Consider the following 13,690-nt stretch of genomic DNA (forward strand, 5'->3'; position numbering starts at 1 on the left):
TTTTATTTTATTACCTTTAAAAGTGTTTGAATATAACAGATAATAGTTGCACTCGTTTAATTTGCATTTTACGATTAAATATTAAATTTGCTGAAGACAATTTCACGCATGCGTATTACATAGAAAATAAAGCACATGTGTTACTCATGAAAAAATACTTTTTTCTACGTAAATTTAGATTTAATTTTTAAATCAGAATTGATGACTGTCTTTGATGAAAAGTAAATAAATAATGAATACACTTGTCAGGGAACTTTAATGTTGTAAAGATATTATTCTGAACTTGTGATCACTGTCAGGTTTGAATTAAAACCACAGGTAAAAAGTGATTAGCCATCATTATATATAGATATTAGGAGGGCCCTCAGGATTATCAAACTACTGTAGTGGCAGTTTTATTACAGGAAAGGGATTATAAACAAAAACAAGTGATCACAAGCGCAAAATGGCGATTAAGAAATCCGATTTCAAACATTAAGTCAATGAAATGACCGAAATTACTTCCGTAAAAAAATAAAATTTGTCCTAAGTCCCAATTACTCGTTTAGGACAAATAGTTTCATCTTAGGACATGACTGGCAAATATGACCGTTTCCGGACTCTTGGTCGTATATTGGTATGACGTTGGCGTCGTATTTGTCGTTGTCCGAAGACACATTGGTTTTCGCCCTCTAACTTTAGTTTAAGTGAATGGATCTCTATGAAATTTTACCATAAGGTTCAATACCACAAAAGGAAGGTTGGGATTGATTTTAGGGGTTATGATACTAACAGTTAAGGAATTAGGGGCCAAAAAGGGGCCAAAAATAAGCATTTTTGTAACTTCCAGACATAACTTGTGTGTTAGTGTATGGATCTCTCTGACATTGTACCACAAGGTTCCATATCACAAAGGGAATGCTGGGATTGATTTTGGGGGTAATTGCCTCCAAATTTTAGGAATTAGGGGCTAAAAAAGGGGCAAAAAACAAGCATTTTTCTAGTTTCATGACAATAACTTGTGTAAGCGTATGGATCTTTCTGAAATTATACTACAAGGTTCTATATCACAAAGGGAAAGCTGGAATTGAGTTTGGGGGTAATTGCCAGGGGTTCAAATTAGCGGTGGTCCGAGGTCCGCGACCTTCCATTTTTGCAGTCGGACTCTCGTTTTGGTTACAAGCTACGCCCGACGGACCTTCGGTTTGAAAGAAAATAAAAATAATCTTTGCCGACCTTTTTAAACAAAAATTTCCAAACAATCTCAAAATTTATTTTCATCATTATTATTCATGACAGCGCTGTTCATTTTGTTCAACCGCTAGCTTTATACCGAAAATTGCCAACTAGTAATGTGTAAATCAGAGTAAAATCGTATCTGACGGACAAAACAACATTGAAAAACATTGGATGCCATAAAAACCGAAAATTAAGAAAATAATAAAAAACTGATCCGATTCCGGAGCGGATAAGGGTAATTCCGGGTTTGCCGATCAAATACAATGAAAAAATAATAATTCCAGGCAGTTGACAAAATACATCTATGATGATAAAATATAAACACTAGAATTGAAAACCAAAAGATATATTGAAAAGAAAGAAAAAGTAGGAAATTTTTTTTTACAGAAACTCAAAATTACTTTTAGTTCATAAATTTTCATCTCAAAATCCAAAAAAATGTGACAGTAATTTTCTTTATCATTAATAAATATTGATATTACATGTAGATTTTTGTATTGTGTAAACGTATTACTACAATTCCAAGAGGTAATGTCTTCTCATTTTTAAAGGACCAGTACAAATCTGGAAGTTTCTTATCTTATTTTCACAGAGGAACTAATGCATTATAATAGTGCAACTAGATATGATACACTTAAACCAGAGACATATATACACATGTATATACGTCTCTGCTTAAAGAGCTTTGAATTTGAACTGTTTTATAAAATGGTTTAAGTACTAAGTAGTAATATATTACCAATAGTTGAGACAAGACACCCACCCATGATGACACCCTCCTCAATAACAAAAAAAAAGATTATCTGAATTTATAATATACAAGACAATTACAATTGTTATTAAATATTTTTTACAACAGTGACTTTGACAATGAAACAAGTTGACCTAACACCAACAGCACATTAATTTTGTTACTTGTATCTTACTATGTTAGGAAATATTTCAAGTAAAAATAGGACCTGGAATTTAGGTTGAGGACCTTTCAGATTGGAGTGTCAAAGGTCCTGGACCTTCCAGTACCAAATGTTAATTTGAACCCCTGATTGCTCAAAACGTTTAGGAAAAAGGGGCCAAAAATAAGCAGTTTTCTAGTTTCCAGACAATAACTTGTGTTCAAGTGTATGGATCTCTCTGAAATTGTACTACAAGGTACCATACCACTAAGGGAAGGCTGGGATTGATTTTGGGGGTAATTGCCTCAAAATTTTTGGAATTAGGGGCCAAAAAGGGGCAAACAACAAGCATTTTTCTAGTTTCAGGACAATAACTTGTGTGTAAGTGTATGGATCTTTATGAAATTGTACTACAAGGTTCCATATCACAAAGGGAAAGCTGGGTTTGAGTTTGGGGGTAATTGCCCTAAACGTTTAGGAATTTGGGGCCAAAAAACAAGCATTTTTCTAGTTTCCAGACAATAACTTGTGTGTAAGTGTATGGATCTTTATGAAATTGTACTACAATGTTCCATATCACAAAGGGAAAGCTGGGTTTGAGTTTGGGGGTAATTGCCCTAAACGTTTAGGAATTTGGGGCCAAAAAACAAGCATTTTTCTAGTTTCCAGACAATAACTTGTGTTCAAGTGTATGGATCTCTCTGAAATTGTACTGCAAGGTACCATACCACAAAGGGAAGGCTGTTATTGAGTTTGGGGGGATGAATCATAAGGGGGTTCAAAAAATGGGGGGGGGGGGGGATTTTTTTCTCCTTTTTTTCCTTTTTTTTTTCTTTAAAATTTTCCATTTTAAATTGGTTATTTCTGATGTATATATAAAAGCAAATAATAATGATATGGTTTGAATAGGTAAAGTAAAATATTTTAAGTTCTTAGACCACATTCATTCTGTGTCAGAAACCTATGCTGTGTCAAATATTTAATCACAATCCAAATTCAGAGCTGTATCAAGCTTGAATGTTGTGTCCATACTTGCCCCAACTGTTCAGGGTTTGACCACTGCGGTCGTATCAAGCTGCGCCCAGCGGAGCATTTTATTTTTGGTGTAGAAGTCATCTGGTGATAATCACTTACTTTTCTAACAGATTGTATCCTTGCATTACCTATGTTTTTAGAAGTGAATTATTTTTATTTTTAGGGAGACAAAGACAAAGCCAATTACCAAAAATTAATTGAGGCAATTAAAGAAAGCAAACAGGTATGAATATTCATAGTGTGTCAATGAAATAGCTTTTTAAAAAAAATAATGTCTGAAAATTACCTCACTTTCCTGGAAGTACATGTAAGTCTACAGAATTAAGCAGGTGAAGTGCATTTTCTTGTAAGGAGTACCATAACCAGCCGTGTATAGTTCGCACTGGTGCATTGTCCGCACTGCCCCTTCTCGCCACAAGAATTCAGGAAAAAAACTTTTGGTAATTGTTAGAAACTGTCTAATGAAACTCCGGTAGTTTTAAATCGTGTATGATTGTATGCGGCGTTTTTCATCATCAAATAAAAGTTGAAAGTGCTTGTAAATCATTCTATAACACTTCACAAGTGTTGAAATAAGTCAAAATCACATTAAAAAAAACATTTAGAAACTTATGCATGTTTAAACAGATATCACGTGTAAATGAAAATAAATATTGTGAGAGTGTACGGAAAATCTGTACTTAATAGATATCACTAGAATACGACTTTGAAAGTAAAACAGTTCCATCCTTGAGTAAAATAATGTTTAACATATCTATCACATTAATGTTTGAAGGATCTTAAGCTAAAACAAAACACATGCGTCAGTATGAAACACCAAAATGGAATGAATAACCCATTACGTTTTGTAGTTTATACATCATTATGCATAAGCTGGTTCCCGGTGACTTCTACACTTTTTTCGTTCCGTTAAATTCAAACAGATTCCAGTTTATTTTAAGCAATGCAGTGAAAAGAAACGAGAAATTTGTAGTGAAGCATTTAATTTTGAAATTTAACAGATTGTATGTGATACTGAATAAAAATTACATATTGATATGGATTAGGTAAAATTATTAGTTTTGAAAATGATGAGCGCCCTCTAAAATTTTGATAACAAACATGGCGGAACGTAAACAAACCTCACGAAATTGAATTTTTTCACTTATTTCTTGCTTATCGTACTCTATAGTCCGCACCCCTGTATGGCAGGTTTAATTTTGGAGAATAAAACCGCAGACTTTACAAGCCTGAATTTGGTTGACTAACAGGTGTCACATGGCTTTGATCCAATTTTCATGCTTCAGTAATCATTTTTATGTTTTTTAGGATTATTTGGTTGTTGTTTGTATTTTAAGTAATACGAGCTTTCTTTCATCTAAAATATTTCTGAACACATATCTTATAAAGTACATTGCAAATTAAAATATATTCAATGGTAGGTTAATGTGATGTACTCTTGATTATTTCTAGTTATACCATTACGATGTCAATGTCAAAATAAGGACTGTAAACCAGATTGTTTTTCACATACTTTTTTTTTTTAGCTTTTTGTTGAAATTAGGGCAAATTTACTTTCCAGTGACTTTAATGATATTTAAGTGAAGGTTTGTAACTTAACTAATATTTGATATAAAAAAAACAATCAAGCGATATCTATTTTGTAGGGTAAAACAGTTGGAGAGTTTGTTAAAGATAAGTTTCCAGGAGAGTTTATGGATGGATGGAGAAATTCTCTTAAAGGAGAAGGTTTTGTAAAGGTAACACATATTGATTTTGTTGTTAGTAAAGGCTGAAAGGCTAATATGTAATGTGTATTTCATGTATATTTTGTGAACAAAAAACAAATGGAGTTTACCATATAGCCGTCAATTATTGTTCAGCACCAAAACCCAATGATAATCTCTTAACATGATATACATGTAGTTTGATAAATTGTGAATGAGTTTAACACACACAAATAATGATCTGAGCTTTGCAAAGGAACTACAAATCAGAACTTCCTGAAATTTGACATCAAGCTTTATGTGACCATACCTAATGGGTGCAATCAACAGTTTTTTTCTATGACGTCATATTTTAAGGGACCATGCCAAAGTGACCCTTAGTGGTGGAATGGTTAATAAAGATACTTGTATAAAACTAGATATTACTGGAATCAGATTTTTCTCTAGTTTATATTGAAATAAAAATATACTGTACTTTTAATATAGTAAAAAAGTTCTATCCAGAGAAAATGGGGAAAAAGTTGCCTAATCTGAACATAAAAAACCTGAAATCAGGTCATGTGCATACCCATGTAAACATGATACAGGCACATTTCCCATAATCAAAACTGTATGAAATTCATAGGTTTTTACCTGGCCTTTAATAAAAATCTTGTTTCAGGGTACGGTTTCCTGCTTCGAAAAGAGCTACAGTGGCTGCAAATAAGTTTTCAATTTTCACTGCCAAAAAAACAGGATGTTTACAGTGTTGTCTCCCCTCAAAACATGAATATTTAATCTAATTTTTAAAATCATTTTAATCATTCAACCTGTTTAATTTGAAAGCTAATTAACTAATTTTTACAATCGAATACAAAAAACATGATACTTTTTCACCAATTATATGAATAAAAAGGGATTTCCCTCCATGGTTATTTTTAGTCGAGGAATAACCCCTAGTTTTTTATACGAAACTGTTTATAGCACCCTTAAGCAAAACTTTGTATGCGATATATAAAAAATTCTCTACTTTTCTGAATCTGTACATTATATCGATTAAAATGATGTCTTACTTTAAGGATTGCGACCATCGATAGTGAAACAACGGCTCATTTTTTATGTCGCATAGTATTGGCATATTGGCCAGTGGCAAATAGTTAAACTGGCATATTCCAAACATTTCCTGTATCACATTTTCATCAGTTATACAAAGAAAAAAAATCATAAAATTGGGTTTCTATTGAATAAATAGAATAAAAACTATGAAATAAACATAAATAAAGTTACTTTAAACAGATTTTGTCCCTAGTATTATATGAATTAAGGTGTAGCTGAGTTGAGAAAAATATTGAAATAGTGTATTTCTTAGGAACGGCACTTGTAGCTATTTGACTATAAAAAGTACCAAATATATAATATAATGAATAAAAATGTATGTTACACTGATCAGTAGTAAAGGTCAAAGTAGAAAAAATCTACACTTTTCATGTGCAACTTTTGGTTCCAAATATATGAGAGAATGAATAAAAATATTATGACGTTGCAAAAAGATGAAAAAACTTCAAAATTTGCATACAGTCTGGTTTTCTTATATCTGGTTGCTATGTACAAATCTGTAATATTTGCATTAAATATACCAAACTGATGCTTTTAAATTAATGTATGCATGCCATATGATATTTTTCAGAATTGTTTTACTCCATTCAGTAACACATTTCTATGCTAAAACCTCACTATATTATATGTTTGACCCTTTAAGGGTGCAATCAACAGTTTTTTTCTATGACGTCATATTTTAAGGGACCATGCCTAAGTGACCCTTAGTGGTGGAATGGTTAATAAAGATACTTGTATAAAACTAGATATTACTGGAATCAGATTTTTCTCTAGTTTATATTGAAATAAAAATATACTGTACTTTTAATATAGTAAAAAAGTTCTATCCAGAGAAAATGGGGAAAAAGTTGCCTAATCTGAACATAAAAAACCTGAAATCAGGTCATGTGCATACCCATGTAAACATGATACAGGCACATTTCCCATAATCAAAACTGTATGAAATTCATAGGTTTTTACCTGGCCTTTAATAAAAATCTTGTTTCAGGGTACGGTTTCCTGCTTCGAAAAGAGCTACAGTGGCTGCAAATAAGTTTTCAATTTTCACTGCCAAAAAAACAGGATGCTTACAGTGTTGTCTCCCCTCAAAACATGAATATTTAATCTAATTTTTAAAATCATTTTAATCATTCAACCTGTTTAATTTGAAAGCTAATTAACTAATTTTTACAATCGAATACAAAAAACATGATACTTTTTCACCAATTATATGAATAAAAAGGGATTTCCCTCCATGGTTATTTTTAGTCGAGGAATAACCCCTAGTTTTTTATACGAAACTGTTTATAGCACCCAATGGTGCAATGTTTTTTCACATCTATCAGTCATCAACTTCCTGTTTACAGAAAGCTTGTATATTCTTAAACATAATGGCCATGAATACAATTGTCGTCAAATTTTTTTTCATAGACATTGAACCAGAGCTTTTTTGAATTTTGTATCAGTCTTCATGTGAGAATGCTTTACAGTGCTATGAGTTTTCACATCCAACACCCATGAACTTTTTGTTAAACCTCATATTTTAATATTCATACACATAATGGTAATGTATGAAATTTTCTCAGGAACTATGAATCTGAGCTTCCTGAAATTTGGTATCAAGCTTTATTTGACCATGGTAATGCATTTTCACTTTCATCACCCCATCAACTCCCTTTTTACCTAATACTTATAACAGGAGTATTAAATTAGTGAGCAATACCTCACAGTACATCTTGTAGTTCCATACTGTTGAACTAACCCATGCATTCACTTGTAGTTTTTCTAATTGAGTCTCTTGTTTACAGGTTGATATTAGTGCATCATTAGCCTATGAGATGTCAATAAAAGAGGAGTCAGAACTAAAACTGATGCAGAAAGCCAGTCAAATCACATGTGATGTATTTGCTAAGTATCTTCGAGATCAAATTATGGAAATCATTGATGCTGAAAAGGTAAGTTGAAACTTACTTTTACATGTAGATTCAAGATTTATTTCTATCTACAATGTATCTTAAAAGAAAGGCCCCATTGTTGGTTTAGAATAGTATTTAACTGATAAGAGAAAAGATTAGGTAATTAAAACTTTGATATTCTATGATAATGGGTTTCGAGTAAAAAAAATTATTACCTAAAAGATCTAGGAGATCATTTATTGAAAACAGGTGTTATTGGACATGCCCTTGACAATAAAAAAAAAATGCTACGTTGTATATAGAGTGTGCATTTTGTATCATATTCTGTTCTACAATGCTTTAGATATGTTGATTCTTTTAAAATACCCTGCTGATTATGACAATTATCTGTTTGAATTTGAAATGTGAGGCTTTCATAAAATCTTATAACATAATTAAATGATTTTTTTTTTCATTGCAGAAAGTAAAGCATTCAAAACTTGCTGATGGTGTTGAACAAGCTTTACAAAATAAGAAATTTGTATCAGGAGTTGATCCAGCTAATTTGGACATGTGTTACCCAGCAATTATTCAGAGTGGTGGAAAATACAGTCTGAAATTTAGTACAGTCAGGTACCTAGTTATAGCATATTGTAATATTGGGTTGGGAAATGGTGTTTTAAAGTTCCTTCATCTCAACAAGTTATTTTTTGTACAAATACATGGCATATTCATTCTGGGTTACTTCTGTCAGGAATTAAGACAATATGATTTGTTAATTGTTAAACTATCAAACTTTATGATTTATTCTAATCCTTCATAGATTTGTTCTCAGATTTGTGGTTTTATATTTTTCGAAGGATCATTTTATGAAAAATTGCATTCCACTGTATTAAATAGTTTAAATTCAGACTAATTTTACAGAATTTATCAAAATCTTGAAACTTTGCGATTTCAATTTTTGACAGGGAAAATAAGGATATCTTGAGAGGCTGAAATAAATCCTTTAATCTACTCATAAATCTATGTTAAAAAACTTATGAGAAGTATAAGCGTTGCCAGAATAAAGTTAACATCTCTTTTCATGCATTTTATCTTTTTTAGTGATGATAACAACATAGATTTTGGAACAATAATATGTGCTATGGGTGTTCGTTACAAGTCCTACTGTGCTAACATTGTAAGAACATTAATGGTGGATCCATCAGACAAACAACAGAAAGATTATGAATTTCTTCTCAGTGTAGAGGATGCTATTATGGAAAAACTTAAAGAAGGTAATGTCCATTAAGTGTGACTAAGCAGTGTTCTAAAAACGAATATAGGGGGAGAGAAATTAGCTTTATGTTAATAATTGCCCTCCCTTAATTCTGATTTATCAAGTTCTGTATCTTGGAAGGCATCTCTCCAGAAACCACCACCAATCATTATGACCCTCAGCCTATTCAATTATACATTGATTATTTGCATAATTACAGGACAATATATGAATAACATGATAGAATTATGAAAGAATTGGTGTTTCATGTTGCAAATATCAGGACGAGAATATGTTCATGCAATATGAATATGAACTCTTTGTACTGGACCTAATTGCTGAGCCAGATTTTTATCATGCTTGTTCACAAGATAACAGTCTGCAGAGAGACATGTTACACTATACCGACATATTATTCTGACTCTGAGCCAACCAGTCTTTGCTCTTACTCCTAAATGTCATGTGATTGGAGGTGTAGCAGGAAATGCAAATTTTCAAGTCTTGTTTTAGAAAGAATAACGATGTTGATATACATAGTTTTCGTATTTAGGGTGTTCTGTTTCATTAAACAGATATAATCCAATTAGATTTAAGTAAATTTTACTGGTCCAGTAAATGACCTCCTCCAAACACGGGATATTTTCCCAAAAAGAAAATGTTGAAATTTTGTAGCGGAAACCATTGTGACATGATATAATCAACAGTCAATGGAATATTCTTGTGGATTTCCAACCAAAAACAAGAAAATCTGCATAATTTCAATAATGTATGAGTATGTGTGTTTGCATGTAAATACACTGAATCTATGTATGTTGTGTAATGAAAACGTAAACAGTTGAAAACGTGTGTATCACATGTAGAAAGTGTGCAACTATGGGTAGATGCATAAGTGTTGTCATAAGCTAAGATGCATTTAAAGACTTTCAGTTTAATTGAACAGAGAGAAACCCATCGAAAGGAACATTAATAATTTCTTTTTGCAGGAGAGAAAATGAGTTCAGTGTATGAACATGCAGTAAGCTTTGTAAAGAAAGAACGATCAGAATTAGTTGATAAAATGACAAAGAGTATTGGGTTTGCTATGGGTATAGAATTCAGAGAAGGATCATTGTTGTTATCTGGAAAGAATAACTTGAGAATTAAGAAAGGTAAGAGGCTGTCATTTCTGTCTGATTTTTCTGTAAAAGCAAAGATTAGAATAAGAGAAATACAATACTTCATAAATGCTTTCTTTCTTTTTTTGGGGCCAGAGATTTAGTTTTCACCTTTTGCTTTAATATGGAAACAGTGAAATTCTAAATTTGCCTTTATAGGTAGAGACCCCATTTTGAAAGTGCCTTCCCTTGGTACAATTCATGTTTAAATGAACAGCCCTTGCATACTGTCTTTTAGAAACAGCATGTTATATTATATAATAATTTTGAAATATTTTAGGAATGACATTCAACATCAATGTAGGATTTGCTGATTTAAAAGATGGTGATAAGAAGTATGCTTTGTTCATTGGTGACACAGTAATGGCAAATGCGGTAATTTTTAGATGCTATTTTTTTCAATGTCATATAGAACTGAGGGCCAATAGAATAGATTTATCCATTTTAAGAATAACAAGATCAAATATTGTTAAAATGTATTGATTCTAAAAGGGAAAATAACTCCATAAGATTCAGTACATTCAATTGCTGATATTAAGTCAATTTTCTTTCCTGATCAGGCTGTATTGGAATTCATAATGTACTCCACTTAGTTCGTAGAATATCAAAATAAGAAAAACGGTATCCAGTTTTTAGGTGAACCCTTTTTTTCTCATCAAAGTCTGTTTGTTAACTTTTACAAAAATCTTCTCCTCTGAAACTACTGGATCAAATTTAACCAAACTTGGCCACAATCATCATTTGGGTATTTAGTTTGAAAAGTGTGTCTGATGACCCCGCCTGCCAATCAAGATGGCTGAAATGGATAAAAATAGAACATAGGGGTAAAATACAAGTTTTGTCTATTATTTTTGAAAACCCGTTATAAATAGAGAAAATCTGACAAGGCAAAAATGTTCAGAATGTTGAGCTCTACTATTAGTTCATTGACGTCAAAACTGTCAGGCAACTTCTTACAGAAGCTATTGCCCTTAAATGACAATTTTTTTTCATTTTTGCCTTTTATCTTGAAAGCTATAATAGATAGATAGAAACTTTAAGTTGCAAAAATGATCAGCAAGACAAAATCTTCGAATCAGTATGCATAGTCGAAATCGTCAGTCGACTTCTTATTGGACTTATTGCCCTTTGATGACAATTTTTTCCATTTTTTTGGCATTTTTGCCTTATATCTTAAAATTATAATAGATAGATAGAAACTTAAATAAGCAAAAATGATCAGCAAGACAAGATCTACATTTTAGACAATATGGAGGAAATTTTCCGACAACTTCTTATTCGAGTTATTGCCCTTTAATGACGATTTTTATCAATTTGTTTTGCGTTTTGCCTTCTATAATAAAGATTGTAATAGATAAATAGAAACTTTAAATAACAAAAATGATCAGCAAGGCAAGATCCACAAACAATTTAAATTTTGCCGATATAGTTACAGTAGTAGATTGTCATTCTTCATAGGAGTGATTGCCCTTAAATGAATAATTTTATTTACCCTCTTTTGTTTTGAGCAAAAACTAAAGAAGATAGAGCATAGGGGTAAAAAGAAACTAAACAGACAAATTGATCACCAATAAAAGATCAACAAAAAAGAAATTTTTATCATGAATTCTATTCTGCCTACATTGAAGAGACTCCATTGTTGATTTGCACATAGACATAGGTGAGATACACAGGCTCTCCAGTTCATAAATTGCATGATTGATATGTGAAGGCTACTTAAGTGAAGTTAAGGTGACAGAAAAGTTTTCCACATCAGACAACACAATACAGTCAAACCTGAGTAAACCGGACCCTGAATAAACCGGTTTCCTGTCCATTCCGGCCCAAAATTAAAGTCCCATTTTTTCCCCTTCAAAGTCGTCGTTAAAATACCCTTTGTAATCCGCACCCTGTGTATTCCAAATTCCGGTCTAATGATGTAGTCCCAATACTCTTAATTACATCAATTATTATCTGTCAAAACCGGTTTGTCTAATTAATTCAAAATAATAACAGTATTGGTCGATATGCAATCAAAACATATTTGTTTATACAAGATGGCTTTTCAGGATAATCAATTAGCCAGGTGTTAAAACGTGAACTTACACATGGTACAGTAGTGAGCTGTATTATTCAAACACTATAAAAGTGTAAATTAAACTAAAAGACACGCTGAATATATCTTGGATAGAAATTATGTTGTAACTTGGATAATTTTTTTCAAATCACGGAGTAGTAAATTTACATCGTGTTTTCGAAATCCTGGGTTCCCTGTTGTGAACCCCTAAACCAATGACCCTGATAATAAAGAACACCCGGATGCTGACAATCCTTGGGTATCGTATACTGTACGACAATGTTTCGATCATGATGAAATTTCGTTTGATAAAATTCTGGCTTTTTAATCGGCAATCTATACAAACGTCGGAAATGAACGATGGAAGTAAACCGAAACTCTCGTGTCACAATTCAAACAACGAGAGGATTCTTATGCAAATGAAAACAATGAACACAAAGTGAAAGTGAAACTGACAAGTCGGAGACTAATGCTACCGAGGTCTATTTGACATACTAGGATCTGTAAAAAAAAAGATTAAAATATTATTTTTTGGAATTCGAGGAACAACCAGTTTCTTAAATTTCTATAGTCAATGAATAAGAAGATTCAAAACAAAGATCGTGCAAAGTTATTACGTTATTACGTTTTTTATTTATCAGTTTTTAATATACAATCAGACAGAACTTTTACATGCAATATATCGGACGTCACAAGTCATTAACTTCTGGTCAAAACGGAAACCTGAATAAACCGGCCCTTTTTCATAGTCCCGTAGCCGGCCGGTTTATACAGGTTTTACTGTACAAACATAAATCCACAAAAATAATTCCTGATAAATTTCTTTTAGAGAAGAAAAAAATGTTTCTAAAAAATAAATTATAAAATGAAGTATGAAAATTGACAGGGGTCAGCAGCATCATTGATGACCACACAAAAGAAAAGAATCAAACATGTTGGAATCTTCCTGAAGGATGAAGATGATGATGAGGAGGAAGAGGAAGAAAAAGAGGATGAGCCAGTTCTTTTAGGGCGGGGCCATAGAAATGCTGTTTTAGACAGCAGGACAAGGGTAATTGTTAATGTAGTTGGAGCCAATTTATTTTCGCAAATACTTTATTTCACTTTAGTACTTTCTAGTGGACTGCTCAGCAATTTATTTTCACTATTTTCTAATTTTCATCATGTATTTAAATAAGGGAAGATACAAGTTTTACATATTCGCTATGTTTTATATTTGCATTATTTTTATACACACGAAATTTAATAGCTCATGAAAATAAGTTGGTTTACAGTAGTTGGAGCCAGTTCTGTAAGAGCAGGGTCAATGATTTTTAAATGTATAAATAAGAAGGTAGAGTGAGTATTGTGTGGGAGGAGCAATTTAATTAAGGAGAGGCATCAAAATCTTATTGGTTAACT

At 32.0% G+C, this 13,690-nt stretch overlaps 1 protein-coding gene across 1 annotated transcript in view; it reads left to right on the forward strand.

The window, feature by feature from the left end:
- The window catches only part of LOC127700387 (FACT complex subunit SPT16-like), a 40,674-nt gene that overhangs the window by 8,668 nt on the left and 18,316 nt on the right, over positions 1–13,690 (forward strand). The window contains exons 4-11 of the mRNA XM_052203833.1: positions 3,310–3,369; positions 4,793–4,885; positions 7,735–7,881; positions 8,303–8,454; positions 8,926–9,098; positions 10,063–10,227; positions 10,514–10,608; positions 13,176–13,340. Of these exons, the coding sequence (XP_052059793.1) occupies positions 3,310–3,369; positions 4,793–4,885; positions 7,735–7,881; positions 8,303–8,454; positions 8,926–9,098; positions 10,063–10,227; positions 10,514–10,608; positions 13,176–13,340 (1,050 nt within the window). The remainder of the gene's footprint in view (positions 1–3,309; positions 3,370–4,792; positions 4,886–7,734; positions 7,882–8,302; positions 8,455–8,925; positions 9,099–10,062; positions 10,228–10,513; positions 10,609–13,175; positions 13,341–13,690) is intronic.

This window comes from Mytilus californianus, unplaced genomic scaffold (assembly GCF_021869535.1).
Source record: "Mytilus californianus isolate M0D057914Y unplaced genomic scaffold, xbMytCali1.0.p SCAF_5, whole genome shotgun sequence".
In the NCBI taxonomy this organism is placed as follows: domain Eukaryota; kingdom Metazoa; phylum Mollusca; class Bivalvia; order Mytilida; family Mytilidae; genus Mytilus; species Mytilus californianus.